At 34.0% G+C, this 23,460-nt stretch overlaps 1 protein-coding gene across 1 annotated transcript; it reads left to right on the top strand.

Moving 5' to 3' along the window:
- The first annotated feature begins 19,107 nt into the window (after window positions 1-19,107).
- On the top strand, window positions 19,108-19,629 carry LOC100265117 (protein SMALL AUXIN UP-REGULATED RNA 12). The gene has a single exon (XM_002266291.1). It carries the CDS (start codon window positions 19,108-19,110, stop codon window positions 19,627-19,629), a length of 522 nt encoding a protein of 173 aa, XP_002266327.1.
- Window positions 19,630-23,460: the final 3,831 nt, after the last annotated feature.

The following is a 23,460-nucleotide window of genomic DNA, read 5'->3' on the forward strand; positions in this document are numbered from 1 at the left end:
TTGGATGCCAATTAGTTTTTGGTTCAAGTAGTCAAAACTCTATTTAAGTAGTGTTAGAGTGAAGAACATGGGTTCAACTCTTCTAGGATGAGTGATGTCAAATTTTATAAAAGGTTTGACCTTCTTCACTAGACATCAATTAGTTTTCAAATTTTATAAAAGGTTTGACCTTCTTCACTAGACATCAATTAGTTTTCAAACAAAATAATCAAAGTCGATCTGAGACTAGTAACATATTCGGGAACTGTTTTTAAAAATGAAAAACTATTTTTCAGACTTGAAAACATATTTAGCAATTGAAAACAGGGTGTTTTCTAAAAACATATTTGACCTTTTTTTTCACATGCCCCTAAGGGTTGTTTTAAAAAATAATTGTACAAATATGAAGAATGATTAAAAATAGAGCATTGTAAGTAAAAATTATGTTTGAGAAATATTTGGAAACATAGAAAATAGGTTGAAGACATTTCAAATTCTCAAACACACTGTTGCTCTAGAAAACATTAAAGAATTATTTTTGAAAACTGTTCTCAAAAATTGTTTTTAGGGACATTTCCAAAGTACAGTATTGAGTATGATTCCGGTTCCATTAGTCCCCTTCTTTCAGTGCTACGAAGTCTTGATGAAGAAAGGGCAATGCAAGATTAGCAGTGGGAGAATATATCCCTAAGCGTGAGAATGCTGAAGTTGTTAGTGCCATGCTTGAGGTATTTATGTCATTTTGATCTTTGTCATATACACGTGTTTTTACTTCTGACACGATTGATTGATTTCTAAGTAATTTGTTTTGTTTTTTTTTTTGTTTGTTTGTAATAATGTAAAAGCTTCTAGATTTTGTACAAAAGTCAATTTTTAGGATACTTAGGGGTTTGAGAGAAAATGTGTTTTCATGGGGAAGTGAAGTGAGAAAAATAGGTCAATTTTTATGTCTATTAGCAAACTTGGTTAATTTTAAAATGATATAGAAATATCACTATCTTCTTTATTTATTTTTTATTAGAAACAAACACATTTTCATTAAAAATGAAAGTACAAGAGAAGGATGAGAAATCATTTCCTACTTTACAAAACCCGATCAAAATAGTGGAAAAAAAACACTCCCTAATAAACATCAAAACAACTCAATATTGCTATTTTAACCCTTTGGATCTAGATGTTGACATCCAATCAAGTTGAATTATGTTGAGAGGAATGCCTTAGAAAGTTGTAGTAGAGGTCTAAAAAGATGAATAGAAGTAAACTAGATCCCATATCGTTTCGGTAGAGCTCCACTTGTCTTAACAAAACCTTGCATTTCTTTCCCTCTATACCATTTAAATAAATGAAAGACAAGCAATTTGCCATAGAACTTTTAAAACCTAAGAGAAAGAGAGAAACAATTAAACACTGCTCTATATTTTTTGAATAAAAATAATAGATACAATGCACAATATTCTTAGTCCTATATATAGAGGAAACCGAGGAAAAAGGGAAAATAATAAATCCCTTAAGCTATGTTTGGTTCCCGAAAAATCTAAGGGAAAATGCAAGGGAAAAAATATACAAAGGAAAAGTAGAAGAAAAGAAAAAGTGAAGAAAAATAAAAAATAGATTAAAAGTCAATAAATTATTTTTATTTGTTACTTCAAATTCATTTTATTTATTTTAACTCATCGATATAAAGATTAAATAATTTAAACATATATAAAATTTTAATTAATTTTAATTATAATTTATTTATTTTTTATATTTTTCATAGGACAACTAAACATAAAAAAAAAATCATTTTCCTTTGTATTTTTTTTTTCTTTCCTTAGTATTTTCTGGGAACCAAACACAACCTTAAAGTTAGGGATGCTACAATTCTATTTTTTGCAACTAACTAAAAGAATTAATTTAAGATTATATATAGCTGAGAAAACAAAAGGCTATGTTTAGTTAAGAAAAACACCCAAAAGGGGAGGTGAATTGGGTTTTTAAAATCTTTTCAATCTCAACAAAATTAAACAAAAGATAAGCAAAGTAAAGAGATAGAGTTGAGAGAATTCAAACTCGGGTTTATAGTGGTTCGACACTTCCTTGCCTACGTGCACTCTCTTCAACCTTCTAACCGAGTGAGGGTTCCACTAACTTGAAGTTTCAACCAAGCTTCCAATCTTTTTACACTTGGATTCCGGCTCCAATGGGCTCTTACACAACCTTTTCAAGATTCAACCCTCTTGAAGGCTTTAACACTCGGATTGTTACAAGATATAATCACTCAACCTAGCTTAAAGATGGCTCAAATACAAGACAAGGCTAGGATGATAAACAAGAGTCCACTAAAGGATATGTAAGTGGTGATTTAATGCACAATGAAAGAAATGTGAGCTTTTTGATCAAGAACAGGTAGGTAGGCTTTGAATACAATTATTCTCTTGTCAATAAATGAAGTGGAGCTCTCAATTTATAAGTTTCTAAGCTCGAGAGTCAAAATTAGCAAAAGGCAACCTTGTCCAGTCGAGCTAGGGGTCGACCGATTCACTAGTCGTTGGAGCATTTAATGAATGACAGATTACCGTTGCCTCAACCGGACCTCGACCGGTAAATGAATCACCTCGATCAGGAAGAGAAGGCTACTGGGAGAGAGAGAAGGTTTTTAACCTTCCTCAATCGGTCCTCGACCGGACGACCTAAACAGGTCGACCAGTTGACCGGTTAGCCATAGCCTCGACCGGTTGAGCTTTTTTGGCCCCGAAAAATCTATTTTTTGATTCCTTTCTTTTCTAACACTTAGGCAAGGTATTTAGGTAAATTATTAAGCCAATTTTGAAACATTTTGCCTAAGGTAAATTAGTTAAAAACTCGGGTTTTAATGAAGTCGACGTTTTAAAGAATAAATCGAGTTTTCTAAAATGCATGAAAACATATGAAAATCCTAAGTGCACTCATGCATTCATCTTACATTAGTTTCCTATGATCTCAAGTCTTCCAAGCGTCTCGATCTTGTATCCATTTGGTCATTTAATGAATTTTCGAGTTTATACCTGAGATTCTTAAACATTAAACCAATTAGTTACTTAACCATGATTTGTTATCATCAAAACCCGATTAGGAGAACCCTTGGGCTAACAATCTCCCTTTTTTTTATGATGACAAACCTTGGTTATCTAGGAGAGAAAGAAATCTCCCCCTCAAACCAATCATGGATCAATCAAACGATAAGCAATGTAAAACACGAAAAATCAAGGGATAAAAATATCATATCATATATATATGGAAATCTCACATGTATAATAAGATAGATATGACAATGATAACAATGACATGCATGAGAGACTCCTAGATCCTATAAATATCTCCCCCTTTGGCAACATAAAAAAGAAACGAAGGGGGATGTCTAAAAAGCCTCAAGGCTGAGGGGGTGGAGAAGGAAACACGGAGCGGAGATATGCCATTATCTCCTCATGCTGACTCGCCTGACGGCTCTCAATACGATCCATGCGCTGCTCGAGATGGTCGAAGGTAGCCTGCTGCTGATCCATACGCTCCTTTATGCGCTCAAATCGCTACTGGAAGTGATCAAACCGAGAGGTGACTTCAGTCTGATACTAATCGAGATGCTCCTCTATAGAGTAGAAGCGGGAGTCATGGATTAGGGCAAGCTCCTCCATACGAGTCCCAAGAGAGCTGATCTGCGCGGAGAGATCCATCCAAGGCGCATGATCAGGAACATGAGGTGCCTGAGATGGTAGCTCGGTAAATGATGGCTGAGATGAAGGGCCTGCTATGAAGGACGACTCAGTCATCATAGGCTCGGAGAAGGTAGCCTCAACATGAATGCCCTCTGACTAATGTGGAGGCGGAATGTCAAGCTCAGGCCCTCTCTGCTCAAAGTTCCTCTGAGGGTCCAACCCATCCTCCATCTCTCTGATCTTGGCCTCTTTCTCTACTCCGGGGTGTATCTAATCATGTCCCCGGGCCTGTCGCTCGGTTTTCCTAACCCAGGAGCCATCGGGTGCCTTCTCGAACTTCATGCGCCCCAGAGACTGCTCATCATACGTGTCATAGGTGGTGGGAGTCTCAAAATCTGTCTCTCTACTCAAGTCGACCCCGGCATCCTTGAAAACAGGGGTAAGGAAGCGGCTGTAGGGGAGTACTCGTGTCGAGCTCTCAACAAAGGAGATCATATGCATCATCATAAGGTATCCAACATGAATCCGTTTCCCGATGAGGATCGAGTCCACAATGAAAGCCTCGAGGTAGGATACCTTGTCTCGATGTCCTCCATGTGGCAAGAGAATCGAACAGATCATATGGTGAAGGACTCGGCTAGTCACTGTCAAGTTGTGAGCCGATGGTTTGCCCATCCCCTGGGGTTCGGCAAGTCCGCACAGCCTCTGAACAGCCTCTCTAGGATCAAATCCCGGCACAGTGGGCCACGCCTTGGCCTCATAAACACAGAGTCCAACCGAAGGGATGTCGAGAATGCGGCAGATGCTCTCGGGACTCAAACGGATCTCAACGCTTCTCATAGTGGATAATACGGGTCCTCCAAGCCTGTAGGTCGCCTGAGAATAGAAAGCCCGCACCAGAGTCGGGAAGACCAGCTCAGAAATCGTCACTACGGGCAGCTATCCCATCCGTTCGAATAGCCCCTCAAATCCAAAGTGCTGAAGTTGAGAGAAGTTAACACTTCTCCCTGGGACGACTTTCCTCTAGGCAAATTTCTGCTTGTAGCGCTGATAGTCTTCATTCAAACTGAAGAGTGCCGTGTCAAACCTCGCCTTTCGGCGAGCCTCTGTTTGTTCGGGCTGAGATGGCTCAACAGGGCACTTGCCCTGAGCCCTGGAAGTGTCCGTCTCTCTCCTTGGTGCCATCAATGAAGCGAAAGAGGAGAAGGAGTCCAAAGAGAGAATGAAAGCAAAGAGGAAGAAGCAACCACCAACCCGAAACCCTAGACGCCCGGAGATGGAGCTGAACAACCCTGAGATGCGCAGTGCAGAGAAGAGATGCTCTCAAGAGGTGAAACCCTGGGTTTCAAACCAAAACCCTAGCCCAAATCCGTCCCAAAATCAAGTTCTCAGCCTGCAATCGGTCTGAAATCTGGCCAAAGAGTCTTCAGGAAGCAGGGATGTGAAAGAGCGGCAAGCTCTGGAGGCGAAAATGGGAGAAATGAAGTGCGCGGGGGCCGTTTTAAATTCTCAGCCTCGACGAACCGGTCGACCGCCTGGTCAACGGTCAACGGTCATGGTCAACGGTCAATTTTTCCAAATTTTCTTGCATTTTCTTGTCTCGTGATCCTCCCCAATTGAAATCCCCAATTTTTGATGTCTAATGCCACGAGAATTTTGATTTTTGGTCAAAATTTGACCTCTTTCCTATGATTATTTCTATATGATGCATATGATATGAATTTCACGCAATCATAGGGTATATTCAAGAGCAATATCAACAAGAATTCATCAAGCAATCATTTGATCATAAAGAAATCACCCCTAGTTGTCATCTAATATCAACAAATTACTCTTCACTTAGGGGTTTTGTAAAAATATCGGCAAGTTGATCTTTTATGCTTACAAATTCAAGTGTAATGCCACCCTTTTGTGCATGGTCTTTAAGAAAATGATGTCATATCTCTATATGCTTAGTCCTAGAGTGTTGTACCGGATTCTTTGAAATATTTATGGTACTAGTGTTATCACATTTTATAGGAACATGCTCAAAAATCAAATTGAAATCACTAAGTGTTTGTTTCATCCAAAGGATTTGTGCACAACATAAATCGGCTGCTATGTATTCGGCTTCTGCCGTAGACAAGGCTACTGAATTTTGCTTCTTACTATGCCATGAAACAAGTGAGTGTCCTAGGAAATGACAAGTGTCACTAGTGCTTTTCCTCTCAACTTTACAACCGGCAAAGTCAGCATCCGAGTATCCAATTAATTCAAAGTTATCACCCTTAGGATACCATAGGCCTATGTCCATAGTTCCTTTTAAATATCTAAGAATTCGTTTTATAGCACTTAAATGAGATTCCTTAGGGCAAGATTGAAATCTAGCACACAAACATACACTATACATGATGTCGGGTCTACTAGCAGTCAAGTATAGCAAAGAACCTATCATGCCTCTATACATAGTTGAGTTGACGGGCTTACCTTTCTCATCCATGTCAAGCTTGATGGATGAACTCATTGGAGTCTTCATTGTTTTGGCTTCCTCCATATTGAACCTTTTGAGGAAATCCCTTATATACTTGGCTTGATTGATGAAGGTTCCTTCCTTTAGTTGCTTGATTTGAAGTCCAAGAAAGAAGTTAAGTTCTCCCATCATGCTCATTTCGAACTCACTATGCATGCATTTAGAGAATTCTTCACAAAGAGAAACATTAGTAGCTCCAAAAATTATATTATCAACGTATATTTGTACTAAGAACATGTCATTATCTTTGGCTTTTATGAAAAAAGTTGTGTCAATTTTTCCCATTTTAAAACCCTTTTTCAAAATAAATTTACTCAATCTTTCATACCATACTCTAGGTGCTTGTTTCAAACCATAAAGTGCCTTTTTAAGTCTAAAAACATGATTAGGAAAGTTAAAACTTTGAAAACTGGGTGGTTGTTCAACATATACCTCTTCATTTATAAAACCATTTAAGAAAACACTTTTCACATCCATTTGATATAAAACAAAGTCTTTAAAACATGCAAAGGCAAGTAGCATCCTAATGGCTTCCAATCTAGCTACGGGAGCAAAGGTTTCTTCATAATCTATCCCTTCTTCTTGATTAAAACCTTGGGCTACCAATCTTGCTTTATTCCTTATAATTATGCCATTTTCATTCATTTTGTTTCTAAAGACCCATTTAGTTTCAATAACACTTTGATTTTGAGGTCTTAGCACTAATTCCCATACTTCACTTCTTTCAAATTGGTTTAACTCTTCTTGCATGGCAATCATCCAATTTTCATCAACTAGAGCATCTTTTATATTTTTAGGTTCAATTTGAGATATAAAAGCAAGATTATTGCAAATATTTATAAGAGATGATCTAGTTCTTATCCCACTAAATGGATTACCTATAATTTGATCTTGTGGGTGATTGATGACAAACTTCCAATCTTTAGGGAGGTCTTGGCTTGATTCACCTTGCACTTGTTGAGGAGGAGGTAGTGCTAAAGGTGATTCCTCTTTCTTGGGATCCTCTACAACTTCTTCGTGTTGCCTTCTATCGTCAATTTGTAATTTTCCCATGGAGGTCTCCAAGCCTAAATCATCATCAAAGCTCTCTCTTTCTTGGAGAGAATTGTTAGTTTCATAAAAAATAATATGGATGGACTCCTCAACTACCGTGGTTCTTTTGTTAAAAACTCTAAAAGCTTTACTTGAAGTTAAGTAACCAAGAAAAATTCCAACATCCGATTTGGCATCAAATTTTCCAAGGTTGTCTTTGGTGTTTAATATAAAACATTTGCACCCAAAGACTTTGAAATAGCTAATGTTGGGTTTCTTGTTTTTCCAAAGCTCATAGGGAGTTTTCTTAAGAATGGACTTTAATAAAATTCTATTTAAAACATAACAAGAAGCGTTAATGGCTTCGGCCCAAAAGTATTTTGGTAAATTGTTTTCATTTAGCATGGTTCTAGCCATTTCTTGAAGAGTTCTATTTTTCCTTTCAACTACCCCATTTTGTTGAGGAGTTCTAGAAGCCGAAAAGTTGTGGTTAATACCATGCTCATTGCAATAGTCTTCAAAATAAATATTTTCAAATTCTCTCCCATGATCACTTCTTATACAAGTAATTGTAAAACCTTTTTCATTTTGAACCTTATTGCAAAACTTTGAAAACTCATAAAAGGCTTCATTCTTTTGACTTAAGAATAAGACCCAAGTGTATCTAGAGACGTCATCCATAATAACAAAAGTATAAGATTTTCCTCCAAGGCTTGGTATCCTAGAGGGACCAAATAAATCCATATGCAACAATTCAAGAGGTCTAGTTGTTGAAATGAAATTTTTGTTTTTAAAAGAGTTTTTGATTTGCTTTCCCATTTGACAAACTTTGTCTTTTTGAAAATTTATTTTGGGAAGGCCTTTAACAAGTTCATCTTTGTTGAGTTGGGAAATGAGGTCCATGTTAGCATGTCCCAACCTCCTATGCCACAACCATCTTTGATCATGCATGCTTGAAAAACATCTATCATGACCATCATATTTCGAAATATTTATTGCATAACCATTATCACATCTATGGCCCATGAAGATGGTTTTATCATTTTGAATATCTTTGATGATGCAATGAGATGCTTCAAAAATCACTTTAAAACCTTTGTCACAAAGTTGACTTATGCTCAAAAGATTATGTTTTAAACCATCAACTAATAAAACACTTTCAATAATAGAGGATGTGTCATTACCAATGCTGCCTTGACCAATGATCCTTTCTTTTGAATTGTCTCCAAAGGTAACGTATCCTCCCTTTCTTTTTGTAACGAAAGCGAACTTGGATTCATCCCCGGTCATGTGCCTTGAGCATCCACTATCCAAGAACCACTTATCCTTCATTGATCCCTACAAAATAAAATTCAAGTTGATTTAGGTACCCATATCTTTTTGGGTCCTTGAGGGTTAGTGACCTTGGATTTCTCAACCCAAACCTTTTTAGCTTTAGCATTAGAAATCTTTTGAGTACCATTTCTTAAGGGACATGTACTACTAATATGCCCTTCTCTTCCACAAAAGTTGCAAGTGGTGGAAGGACTTGCACTTGCGAATTCTTTTACAAAGTAGTTTTTAAAATACTTTTGATTTTTTGATGATTTGAATCCTAACCCTTGTTTTTCAAAGACACATTTTTGGCTAGCTAAGATCATTTCAAAAGATTTTTGTCCATAAGAGAAAATTGAAAGAGAGGAAGTTAACCATTCATTTTTCTTTTTCAAAATCTCATTTTCACTCCTCAAAATCTCATTTTCCTTTTCAAGATGAGTTTTAGATAATTCATCAATTGAAAACTTTTCTTTCACTTCTTCAAGTTCCTTTTCAAGATCTTGAATTTTCTTTTTAAGAGAATTATTTTTCAAACTAAGTTTTTCAAAATCCTCATATAATTCTTCAAAAACATCATGCATATCTTCATCACTAAAGTTAGAGTTTACCTCATCAAGATCATCTATTGCCATGAAGCACATGTTTGCCACTTCCTTCTCATTTTCTTCTTTGGAGGATTCTTCACTTTCACTCCAAGTGGCCATCATTGCCTTCTTCATTCTTCTCTTGGCTTCACTCTTGTAGAGAGGACAATCATATTTGATGTGTCCCGGTTTTTTGCACTTGAAGCATGTCAATTCTCTTTTCCCTTCCCATTTCTCATTGTCACCATGGGATGAAGATTCCTTTTTAGAAGGATCCCTTCTAGAGGTGAATTTCCTTCCTCTAAACCTTTCACCTCTCATGAATTTATTGAAATTTCTTGTGATGAGGGTTAGATCATCATCTTCATCACTTGGCTTTTCTTCTTCAACATCTTCTTCTTCCTTGGTTGTAGCTTTAAGAGCTATGCTCTTCTTCTTTTTGTCTTCACCCTCTTGTAGCTTCTTTGTCAAATTGATCTCATATGTCATTAATGACCCTATGAGCTCTTCCATAGGTAGCTTAGTCAAGTCTTTTGCTTCTTGAATTGCGGTGACCTTGGTATGCCACTTGGATGGGAGAGACCTCAATATCTTCATCACCTTCTCGGATTCCTTGTAGGTTTTTCCCAAAGCTTCAAGACCATTGACAATGTCGGTGAACCTAGTAATCATCTCAACAATAGTCTCAGTTTCTTTCATTGAAAACAATTCATAATTATGAACAAGTAAATTGATTTTTGACTCTTTCACTTGATTAGTTCCTTCATGAGTTATTTCAAGCAACCTCCAAATTTCTTTAGCCGATTTGCATTGACATATTCTATTATATTCATTTCTATCCATAGCACATTGCAAAGTAAAAATGACTTTAGCATTTAATTGAAAGTTTCTTCTATCAAGCTCATTCCATTCTTGTTTGGGTTTTGGAACCAAAACACCATCCACTAGTTTAGTGGGAAAAGTTGGGTCATCTTCAATGACATCCCATACATCTAAATCAGTAGATTGCAAATACCAAGTCATTCTAGTTTTCCAATAGGGATAGTCGGTTCTCGTAAAGAATGGAGCTCTATGTTTTGAAAAATTTTCAGCTTGGGATGAGCTTGATGGAATAGCCATTTCCTCTTAGACGATTACGTCTTAAAAGAAGAGGTCTAGCTTTGATACCAATTGAGAAAACAAAAGGCTATGTTTAGTTAAGAAAAACACCCAAAAGAGGGGGGAGAGGGGGGGGGGGTGAATTGGATTTTTAAAATCTTTTCAATCTCAACAAAATTAAACAAAAGATAAGCAAAGTAAAGAGATAGAGTTGAGAAAATTCAAACTCGGGTTTATAGTGGTTCGACACTTCCTTGCCTACGTCCACTCTCCTCAACCTCCTAACCGAGTGAGGGTTTCACTAACTTGAAGCTTCAATCAAGATTCCAATCTTCTTACACTTAGATTCCGGCTCCAATGGGCTCTTACACAACCTCTTCAAGATTCAACCCTCTTGAAGGCTTTAACACTCGAATTGTTACAAGATATAATCACTCAACCTAGCTTAAAGATGGCTCAAATACAAGACAAGGCTAGGATGACAAACAAGAGTGCACTAAACGATATGCAAGTGGTCATTTAATGCACAATGAAAGAAATGAGAGCTTTTTTATTAAGAACAAGTAGGTAGTCTTTGAATGCAATTGTTCTCTTGTCAATAAATGAAGTGGAGCTCTCAATTTATAGGTTTCTAAGCTCGGGAGTCAAAATTAACAAAAGGCAACCTCGTCCGGTTGAGCTAGGGGTCGATCGGTTCACTAGCCGTTGGAGCATTTAATGCATGACAGGTTACCGTTGCCTCAATCGACCTTGACCGGTTCTCGATCGGTAAAAGAATCACCTCGACCGGGAAGAGAAGGCTACTGGGAGAGAGAGAAGGTTTTTAACCTTCCGCGACTGGACGACCTAAATCGATCGACCGGTTGACCGGTTGGCCATAGCCTCGACCGGTTGAGCCTTTTTTACCCTGAAAAACCTATTTTTTGATTCCTTTCTTTTCTAACACTTATGCAAGGTCTTTAGGTAAATTATTAAGCCAATTTTGAAACATTTTGCCCAAGGTAAATTAATTAAAAACTCGGATTTTAATGAAGTCGACGTTTTAAAGAATAAACCGAGTTTTCTAAGATGCATGAAAACATATGAAAATCCTAAGTGCACTCATGCATTCATCTTACATTAGTTTCCTATGATCTCAAGTCTTCCAAGCATCTCGATCTTGTATCCATTTGGTCATTTGATGAATTTTCGAGTTTATACATGAGATTCTTAAACATTAAACCAATTAGTTACTTAACCATGATTTGTTATCATCAAAACTCGATTAGGAGAACCCTTGGGCTAACAATAGCTACTAACAGAATCAATCTAAGATTATATACAACTAATCTGCCTACAACTTTGCCTTAAGAAGTGTTCTCAAAAACCCTAAAAGAGATGTTGAATATGTTACGAACACTTCTAGGAGGTATCTAGGCCAAATTGGCTAAATTAAATAGTTTGTGCAATAACTCCAAAGTTGTTGGGCAATGTAAAAAAAGTTGATCTATCAATTCTCCACTACCCATACATAGATTGCAAACATTTGGACTAAGGGTCTTGACAAGCCTTCCTCACTTGAAGCAAGTCGTTGTTATTAACCTTCTTGTTGGCTACTTATCAAGCAAATGCCTTGACCTTTGATGAAACTTTTGATTTCCATATAAAATTTGGAAGAGAGAAGACGACTTGATTTGATTGATTAGATAAGGCCAAGAAAAAAAATTTGATCAAAGATAAACTGACAGATGATAGACTACTAGACTCACATCTAGGAAAGACGGTGATAGGTTAATGTGAGTGTTTATCTAGGTTTGCAATTTCGATCAAAATTATTAAGTGTCTCTTAACTCGATTTGTCCAATCATTCTTTACACTACTTGCCTAATAAAGATCGAGTTATTGAATTTATCAAGAGACTTAGGGTATGTAGTTAAGGTTGGAATTGGATGAAATTGAATCAACCATATTATTTCTCTACCTTGCTCTAGAAACAGACTGCCTTGTTCTGTTTCCATCTAGCTGTATTTGAAATGTGTGGGTACAACCCAAAATTAGTTTCTTTGTGTGGGAGGCTGCATGGGGTAAGGCTTTAACCCTAAATCTTGTTCAGAAAAGAGGATGATTCTTAGCAAATAGATGCTTTATGTGTCTTGAGAATGAGGAGACCATAGACCATTTGCTTCTTCACTATTCAAAAACAAGGGTCTTATGAGAGTTACTTTTTACCTTGGTTGGGGTGTCTTGGGTGTTGCCTTCTTCAGTTAGAGAGACTCTTCTTAGCTGACATGGTTCATTTGTGGGCAAAAAGCACAGGAAGGTGTGGAGAGCTGCTTCTCTTCATATATTTTGGACGGTTTGGAAGGCGAGGAATAGATTAACATTCAAGGATGATGAGTTGTCAATCCAGAGGTTGAAATATTCTTTTATCCTCTCTCTTTGGTCTGAGGTTAAGCTGTTTATAGTTGAATGCCCTCTAACTATGGTTAATTTTATTGATTGGTTGGGATCCTTTTAAGGCTATTTTTTGGGCCAATTGGTTTTTGGGTCTCTTTATTTTTCTTTGGCCTTTTTGGCGGTGGGTGTATAGGTTTGTATACCTTGAGTCGCTTTTCTGACATCTCTTTATAAATGAATTTATCTTTACTTATAAAAAAAAAAAAAAAAAAAACATCAAATATGCTTATCAATATATCTAACCCATGTTAAACTAATCTAAGTCGGTTGAGAATTCCTAATCCATGTCAAGTTTGTGGGTAATTCACGTTCCCCAATATAATTAAAAATTAACATTTTTATTAGTATAATTAAAAAATATAAAGGTTAGAGTTCTTAACATTTTTACGTTTTTCATATTATAATAGTATAATATAATTGAAAATAAATAAATAATAATAGTAGGTTTTGGGTTTTGATGAGTTGCTTGGGCCTTCGTCTGATGCCAATCCTAACATTTTTTAAGTTGATATTTTTTTAAGCCAAGCGTGATCCTAATGTGTTTAATCTTTTCCATGCCAACCCAAATTGCAGCCCTATCAATTGAAGAGATGAAACGAGTCTAGCTCTTTTTAGACTAAAAGATGTACAAGAACTCAACATTTATGTCATGTCTCGAATCCTAGGAACCCACTTCCTCCAACCCAATATAGGTGGGTGGTTTGGAACCATATCAAACGAGCCCCACACCATCTTAATCTCCAATACCAAATTCTCAAATACAAAAGCAACATTAGAGTATAGCAGATGATCATGATCTTGCTCATTCTACTCTTTAATGGAGTTGGTGAGTTGTTGTAACTTTAGATAGGTATTGATGGAAGAGAGAACTATGTGTTATTACTGTTATGAGAGGTGTGGAGCTTGAATTGGTCTGCATCATTAACCACGGTTTCTTATAACTTCATCGCCTTTAACACATACAATCTAAATAGGGTATCTACAATACTAATTCGATATATATATATATATATCTACATTTTACCATATACTTCAAATAATTTGGATTACATCTTTAATAAGTATCGATTCAATATCCTAGAATTTTTTTCCATCTAAATATCATGAAAGTTACTATAAAATATACTATGGTTTCAAGGATACCAGCTCAGAAAACTTTTCCTTTTGATTGAATGATTGAACCCCACCTCGATCCTTTGGTGATTGAGGGGCCTATTGATAGAGGTTTAGGCTTTTGGGGAGTTACAGAGGGAGTTATGTTATTGAGTCAGAGCCACCCTAACTTCATTATTCTGCTGCAGTTGGAACCATCTATATTCACTCAACTTGCTTCTTGATACCAACACCAACACTACACAACACTGCACTCTACACTGCTTTTTCAGCTTCATCTTCCGTTTTTTGTAGCAACATTCGAGGAACCTAACCCCACCGCCCTTCTTCAATTGTTGTGCTTTATATAGAGGTTGTTTATTATATAGTTTATCTCTTTGTAGATGGTATAATAATATAGTAATATGATAATGAAGTGATGTTGGTAGCTTGAGAATTGATTGGAGTTGTGATTGTGATGCTTGTGTTGTTGTTTTTGGATGATTCCGGGTTCTATTGTAGTTTTCTCTCTCTATTGTATATATTTGTTTGAAAAAGTCCTTTTTATGTCGGTCTGGGGTTTAGGATTTAGGATAATTTTAATTGATTATTAAATACCAATTCTTGCATGTGCCTTATCATATTCAATTAGTTAGGGGTTTAATGTCACTAATATGAAAATATGTGATCTAGGGTTTGTTGGCAACATTTTGGAAAATAGTTCTTAAAAGTAAAATTTATGAATGGTTCTTAAAAATAATTCTCAGTCATTGTAAATTTTTGTTTGAAAATCCAAATATGAAAAACAATTCCCTTAACTTCTTTTACATGGTGTCAAGGGTAAATAATGTAGAAGTTTTTAAAATATTTTTAATATTTTCAGTTGTTTTTCATAATACTATAAAAATTAAAAATAAAAAAAACTTGAAAGCATTTCAAATTTGTTCTTAAAAAAGCTTGCTTTTAGAACAAATTCTCAAAAAATTACTTCTGATAAAGAAATGCATTGAATAACATAGAATTATTTCAAGAATAGAAAACTATTTTTAAGAAGAGTTTCTTACTTCTTTTGCTTAAATCTATGGTAAAATTAATCTTGAATTATGAATCATTTTCCTAAATTGATGAAATAAAATTGAAACTATTAAATGGAAGAGGGGGTGTAGGGTTTATTTTGAGCATTGAATCTTTCTCGGGTGTGTTTCTCGGACTACATGAAGCTAATTGTAGTGCTTGTAATTGATTTTAGATTAAGTTTTGGTTTCAAATATTTTGTTCAAATATAAAAGTATAGTTTTAAAAGGCGTGTTTAAAGTGCGTCTAGGCTTAAGGCGCAACCACTCTGTAGTTATAACGCTTTGCTTGCCAAGACATACACCTTGTTGAAGAGACACGTTTTGTCTACTTTACTTTTCATTTTTAAACACTTTTATTTTTGAAATTTCTAATTGCATATTGAAATTTATAAAATTTCATTACTTTTTTTTTGTTGAATACTTTTTTTAAATGTTTGAAATCGTAAATATTTTATTGATTGGATTGGATTTTGGGTTATATTTTATAAAATTGATATGCATACCAAGTCAGATTTCATTTCACTTAGGCATGCACCTTATGTTGTGCCTTGCGGTTAAGCTAAACTATAGAATACTTTTGCGCCTTAAAACTTTTAAAATTACGTATAAAAGGTAATAAATTATAATTTTTTATCTAAAATTTAGAATTTAAATGACACTGTAACATTGATTTGTGTTCAAATTTCAGATAAATCCAAGTTTTGGAGTCTAAACTAGGGATTAAAATTGAGATTTGTTCAAATTTCAGACAAATTTAAGACTATTACAACTTCACATAAAGGGCCAAACCTCACATTACACTAAAACATTTAAGAGTAAGAGAAGTTTTGGTTGATTGGAGTTAATTAATGTATTGAAATAGATTCGCAGCTCAGCAACTTTTTTAATATTTTTCTCATCTATCTCTCATGAACCTGCCATTTCTCTTGCCATTATCCCTTTGTTTTCTAGTCACAAACTTACCTGGTTGCAACCTGAAAATAGATAATCTTGATGGGACCCAATAATCTTATTGTATAGATTGTGGGCATATGTTAACATAATGTTACATGATTGAGAAGAAGAATCAAAACATATGACCATGACCCTAATTTCTTGGAAACCCTAATTTTTTGAAGAGTGATTCAAGGGTTGATAGCTGAAATTTAAAAAAACATACGTCATGTTGGTAATTATTTTCAAAAATAGTTTTGTAAATCAGTTTTTAAAAATAACATTTGAAAATTGTTATTTGATGTTTTATGAAACAAATATATGTGAAAACTTGAAATATTTTTAATTTGTATTTCATGTTTTTAAAAATAAATTTTATATGTAATATTTTATTTTAAATTATTTTTCGTATTTGTATAATTATTTTTTAAAACCTGTTTTTAGAAAACAAATGAAAACAACATAAAATATTTTTTAAGCATGTCATGTTTTCTATTTTTTTAGAACAATAATTTCTAGTTACCAAACTTATTTATTTATTTATTTATTTTTTCAAAGAACAAAAACTATTTTCTAAAACAATTACCAAGTAGGGGCCTAATTTATTAAAAGAGATTTAAAGATAATTATAGATGCAATTAATAAAATTTTAACCTTACATTTGGTACTAATTAGAAATTTTGAGTGAGAATATGGGAGAAAGAAAATACTAAAAATAAAAATAAAAAGAAACTAAAAGTGAAGAATTTTTTTTAAAGTTAATAAATTATTTTCACATATTTATTCAAATTTATCTCACTTAATTTTCTTCTTTTATTTAAATAAGTTGAAAATAAGTAAGTTTGTAATTAATTTTAATTATATTTGATTTTATTTTCCTATTTTTCATAATAAATTAAACATAAAAAAATTTTCTTGATAGATTTTTTTTTTCTTTTTTTTTCATTATATTTTTCATGAACCAAATATAACCTAAAAATTGATGCTCCTATTGAATTTTATTACTTTGAGTGCATAATAGACATTTTGATCAAAGTTATTATTATGATGCATATGATGTTTGGTCTCTTATGAATAGTTTAAGCTTGTCTATTTTAAATTCAATTTAAGGGTATGTTTGGTATGTGTAAATTAAAATAAAAATTAAGGTGAATTACAATACCACGTATAAGACAGGAATCAAAATCCTAATAAAAGTATTGAATGTAAATTTTTTATTTCTATTCTTATATGTAAAAAATAATCTAAATAAGCTAATATTCTTATTATTTATTCTTGCATTCCAAATATACCCCCAAAAAAACTAAATATATTTTCTATTTAGATGTAACTTGAGCTTTGTTGTAAGTCACGTGCCCAAGGGAATAACCCCAGGACATGTGACAAGAGAGAGGTTACTTCTTTTTAAATTTTCTAATTATATTTTATTTTTATTTATTTATATTCGTATATGTAATTAGAGATCATGTGAATTAACCAAAAAAATAAGCAAAGCAAGATAAATAATTAGAATAAATTCCCACATGTGATAATAGAGAAGATGGGCTTAGCAATCATCTAACTATTAAATAAATAATTATTTAAAAAGGAAAATTTTAATTAAAAACTCGTTAAATCAAATTGTACTATTGTCCATTTCCTTTTGACCTTTGACCAAACAATGGGGTTCCATTATCATCCAATATTTAAATTCAAATTGGCAAGTGATCATCATTTTAATCCCATATTTGGTACATCCACTTTGTTTATTGATTTGTTTTAAGAGTCCATTTCAACTTCCAAGATGTGAATCCAACACATGGTTTTCTCTTGGAAGGACCAAAAACTACCATTAGTCAAATTACATTAAAACATGCAACATTTATATATGTGTACTACATGCATCAAAAGCCCTAAATACTATGGATTCAATTCAAAGAAATATCTACTTTTTCTTAATAATATTAAATTTTTTATTTAAATCATAACCCTATTTTGGAAACAATTGGATTTATATTCTAAAAATATATTCGTAATTTTAATATTTTTATATAAATTTAAGTTTATACTTCTTAACATCATGTGCACGTGTAGCATAAAATACCATAAAATTGTAAATTATCGTAAATTGATTTCAAAGAATTGCAAATAAAAAAAGATTTGAGAAACAAATAGAGAAAACAAATATATAAATTATAGAGAAATAGTTCAAATTTGTGATTTCCAGTCAAACCAAGTTTTGACGTTATATTGAACTATTATTTTTCTTTAAAATTTAAATTTATAGAATTTAAAATTTGAATTTAATATACATATCATATCAAGTAATAATATTTATATTATATGATTTTTTAAAATCCACGAATATCCGAAGAACAACTCAGTGAGAACTAATCATTCAAGAGTTGGTCAAATAATAAAAGAAAAAGAAGTTAGTTATTAAAAAAGAGAAAAGTCCATTGATGTGTTGTTTCATTGTGCTAATATGTCAACTTGTGAGCTTATTGTTTTTTATTCTCTTTTTGATTTCTCTCCATAAAGAAATGGGCATTTTCACATGGAAATTTGTGGGCTTCTTCCCATCTTCCACGATCTTCTAAGCACCTCAAATCTGATAAACAAAACTAGTGGAAAAACAGATAAATATATAAATTAAAGACATGAAGATGCAGAAACCAAGGCAAAGCTATCTAGGGTTTGCCTTCTAGGTTTTGACTGTTGGGGCAGTTGCACCTGTCTCTAAGTCATTAAATATCCTCTTGACACTCCATTCTATGTCACACTCGAAATAAATAAATAAATAAATTTTCAAATTAATTACCCCTTTGGATGATATAGTATAACATGTTATTTTATAAAATTAAAAATATTTATAGCTTATATTTAAGTGGAGTATATAGCATATCACTCTATCATTACTTAAAAATTAATAATCAATTTATCAAACAGTTAAAACCTAATAATTAAGTAGATAACATTATTTAATTTTGTAATGTCTTGCATTGTGTAGTAGAAAAGGTCTAATCTTATGAGAGAGAGAGATCAGTGAAGCGGTAGAATTAAGGAATACAGAAACCAAGAGAGATGGAAGCAAAGTTCAAAAAGAAATCTGGAAACTACCCTTCCCCAGTCCTCAGTTCATATATGTACACAAAACCATTGATAGGTTTTGATTCTTGAGGCAGTTGCACCACCAACCGACTGTAAGTAATATTTCATATTATAATCTTCCATAGCAGAGGAAAATGAATAAAAAAATCAGAATCCAAAGCACCGCACAACTTTAAAATCTCTGCTCCCTCACCCCATTTGGGATTCACACACCCACACCCACAGGGCCAGAAAGCAAAGAAATATTTTTTTAGTTTAGCTTACTTGCTGATCAGAAGCTCTACTTCATGGATTCAAAGAAGTCTAATAAGATCAGTGAGATTGTTAGGCTTCAGCAGATCCTCAAGAAGTGGAAAAAGCTTGCAAATGCACCAAGAAACAGCAACAAAAATGGCAGCCACAGCTCTACTTCCTCCTCCTCCAACAATGGCAGCAAGAGCATCAAGTTCCTCAAGAAGACTCTCTCCTTCACAGACACTAGTTCAATGCTTTCTACCGAGGTCGTCCCAAAAGGGTTTCTGGCCGTGTGCGTGGGGAAGGAGCTGAAGAGGTTCATCATCCCGACAGAGTATCTGGGTCACCAGGCATTTGGGGTTCTGCTGAGGGAAGCCGAAGAAGAATTCGGGTTTCAGCAGGAGGGTGTGCTCAAGATCCCATGTGAAGTGGCTGTGTTTGAGAAGATCTTAGAGGTGGTGGAAGAGAAGAGAGATCATGTGTTTTTCCTAAATGCAGAGAAGGAGATGATTGGTTGTTGCTCATCCTCAGATTGTGAGCTCACACCCTCTCATCATCCTCAAATGTGTAGATGATCAGAAGATGAGAAGATTAGATTTCTCATATAATATTTTCATATATATCTTTTTTTTGCTTGATTTTGTGAAGGCAGTATGAGGGAGAGAGCAGAGAGTAATACTAGAGTTTGAATAAAGTAGGGTACTTCTTTAGAGTGATCAGTTCAAATCAATGAACCATATATGATACAAAGTATTTGATGTATCTTCCATCACTATGAAATGAAATGAATTAATTCTCATTTACATTAATCTCTATTACAAACCTTCCAAACGCACCCCAGGATATGATTTTTCTTCGGGATCCTAAAAATAATTTTCAATTCTTAAAAATAGAAAATATGATGTTTTTAGATGATATTTTTTAGTTATTTATTTTAATTATTTTTTAAGAATTATTTTAAAAAATAATTATATAAATACAAAAAATGATTAAAAATAAGATACTATATATAAAAATTATTTTTAAAATCTATTTAAAAATATAAAAAAATAAGTAAAAAAAAATTATTTTAGAATTCAAAACAGACTTATTTCAAAAAACATCCAAAGATTGTTTTTACAAATAGAGTCTTAAAATCTCATATATTTCTCTATATGTTATGAGAGTTGACTCCTTTAAAATGTATATACATATTTTGATTGAGCGGGTCTTTCTTTAAAATGCATAGACGTGTCTATAAAATGGGTTTAATTTATTAAATTGAATTCATGTTTAAATGATTTTAGGATAAATTCCTAACAATGAGTAGAAATCATCCCCTAAAATTTGTTTAATTTTTCCGGATTTCGAAAAAAAAAAGGTTTAATTAATTTGTTAATTAGTGTTTAATTCATTAATTCATGTCCGGATCTGAAAACCTTAATATTTTTTTTTTTCATTTTGTTATGTGGTCACATGCCCACTTAGATAGTGCTACATCAGCTTGGAATCATCTTGTCTTCCTGCAAATCTCCATTATTGCCTTTCTCCACCATTGTTTTAGTCACAACTATAAATAAGCAGCCATATATTGATTATGATAAAGTACTTGAGATTAGTACTTAGTATTTTTTAAGTTGATTGTCCAACCCAATTGGTAATTTAAATATATATACAATTTTGGTACATAAAAACATTGTTATATTAGGAAAAACACATGCAGAAACTGATTTTCATCATTTTTGAAACACAAATTTCTGAGCCCATTATTTTTCTGATGCCCGGATTCTTTCTTGCTAATCTTAGATTATGGCATGGATTGATTAGGGGTTACTGCAAGTGGGCAACCATGCATGATCTTGTCACATTATGTACTTAATAATACTTTGCTCTATCTTCGCTTCTTCGGTAAAATCACTTATGGTTCTTTAAATTTTTTCTTAATGATGAATAATGTTTAAGTAATAACATGAAGTCAAGACGATCTGTGCATCTACATAATTAAGAGGGACTCGTTTATATATTATGAACTTTTCCCTTTAGTTAATATGAGAGATTTTTCTCCCTGCTTGATATGGGATCTTATAATTTCCCTCACATGTAGGTAGCATATATCATCTAATTGTGTGTTTTTAAATAGCCGATTTGTGGGATTTCACCATCACTCTCTCAAGTAAGACAGTCAAAATACTTATCAAACTTCATATATTCACTCTAGCAATCTATTCCCTCTTATATAAATTCACTCTAGCAATAATTTTTCTTTTAGTCGATGTGGAATCTCACAATTTATGAACCCTAATGCTAGTAATTAATCTTTATCGAGATTATTAGATTACTTATTGTGAGTGTTTAGCTAGGTTGGCAATTCCGGACAAAATTCCTAAGTGTCCCCTAACTCGGCTTTCCTATTCCTATTCGGACTACTTGACTTTGAAGACTAAGACTTTGCTAAGAGGCCGAGGTATGTAGTCGAGTGTGGAGTGATTGAGTGTGAATCAACCCGGGTTTTAATCTTTAAATGGGTTAGAAAGTTGGGAAAAATGGTTTTTGGTGCAAGGATTTCATTCCTCTGTTTCTGGATCGATCCAAGTGTAGGGGTGGATCTATCCAACTAATGTTTTTTTGATCAAATCTCAGCCATTAGATTAAGGGTTTCTTTTTACACTTTAAAACCCAATCTTCTCTCATTTTCTGAGAAGAGAGACTGCTGAAAACGTGGGGAGAGCAGCCACACTCCCAAGTGTTCTTCATTTCTCATTTTTGCTTTCCTAAGTTGGGTTTTTTGATTGCAAAGAAAATCCACTTCTCTTAATGTTTTCAAAACTAGTTTTCAATGGATTTTCTTGAGCAATAAATGGGTTGATTCATTCTTTCATTCACATCTAAATCTCTCATTCTATTTGGGTTGTGCAAAAACCCATTTTCTTCTTGTGTGGATTCAAGAAGAGGCCGAGATTGAGCTTGGTGCGGACTCCAAGTGTGCTCCAAAAAGAGAAGCTGAAAATGAAGGTACTAGTCAAGTATTCCGGGAAGGATTGGTTGGCTTGAGCTAGGTAAAACCTTGTACTCAGTTTTTTATTCTTCATAGTGGAGTTTTCAATCGGTGATAGGCCCGTGGTTTTTTATCTCTTCGGAGGTTTTCCACGTTAAAAATCTGGTGTTCATTGTTTCTTTCTCTCACTCTATGTTTTGTTTTATTTTTGAGGAGTGTTAAAGCATTTGCATGTGTTTTGCATTTATAAATTGTTGGGGGAGTGTTGATGCATACATTATTGCTTGTGGATGTTTTGCTTTGTTGAAAAGTTATTAGAAGAAAAAAAAAATTCTTGACATTAAGATAGTCTAAGGTTAGGTAATCTTTGTTGGAAGGATTTTTTAAATTGTTCTACAACACCTATTCACCCCCCTCTAGGTGTAGTTCATTATTGAGATTCACATTTTCAATTGGTATCAGAGCGGGTTTTTAAAAGAAAAATCATTTTCGGTCCTTGAATCTCAATCATGGAACCTCATCAAGAGGGAGCTTCTATTGGGAGACCACCATTTTTAACCGGCGAAAATTATTCTCATTGGAAAGTGAGAATGCAATATTTTCTCAAAATGCAAAGTGAAAAAGTTTGGAATGCTGTTGAATTTGGTTGGTCTCCACCTAAGGTGTTGGATAGAGAAGGAAGACCAACTAATGTTATCAAGCCTAAGTTGGAATGGGATAGAGGTGACAATGAAGCTAGTGAGAACAATGCTAGAGCCATGTATTCAATCTTTAATGCCATTAGCACGGATGAATTTCGTAGGATAGCCACATGTACTTCGGCTAAGGAGGCTTGGGATATCCTCCAAGTGACTCATGAAGGTACTAATGCTGTGAAAGTGTCCAAACTTCAAATGTTAACCTCTAGGTTTGAGACAATTAGGATGGAGGATCATGAGAACTTTGGAGAGTTCTACGCAAAACTGATGGACATTGTGAATTCTAGTTTTAATCTAGGTGAGCCCATCCCTAATTCCAAAGTGGTTAGAAAAATTCTAAGATCTCTTCCGGAGAGATTTAGAGCAAAAGTCACTGCCATTGAAGAGTCCAAGGATGTGGATTCCTTGAAAGTGGATGAACTTGTGGGTTCACTTCAAACCTTTGAAATGACTTTTGGATCACCTAGGAAATCAAAGGGCATTGCCTTGAATGCCATTAAAGAGGAGTCCTTAGGTTCCGAAGGTGAGGGTAATGAGAAAATGTCGGATGGAGAGGTTGCTAGATTTGCTAGAAAATTCAAAAAATACATGAAGTTCAAGAAATATAAGAAGAAGTCCAATGAAGATGCTAGAAAATGGAATAATTCAATGGGAAAATCAAATGTAAAAGACAAAAAGAAAGACAAGAGTGTCAAAAAGGACCTTGAGGTTGAATGCTTCAAGCACTACTACAA

This window comes from Vitis vinifera, chromosome 9, assembly GCF_030704535.1.
Source record: "Vitis vinifera cultivar Pinot Noir 40024 chromosome 9, ASM3070453v1".
Taxonomy (NCBI): domain Eukaryota; kingdom Viridiplantae; phylum Streptophyta; class Magnoliopsida; order Vitales; family Vitaceae; genus Vitis; species Vitis vinifera.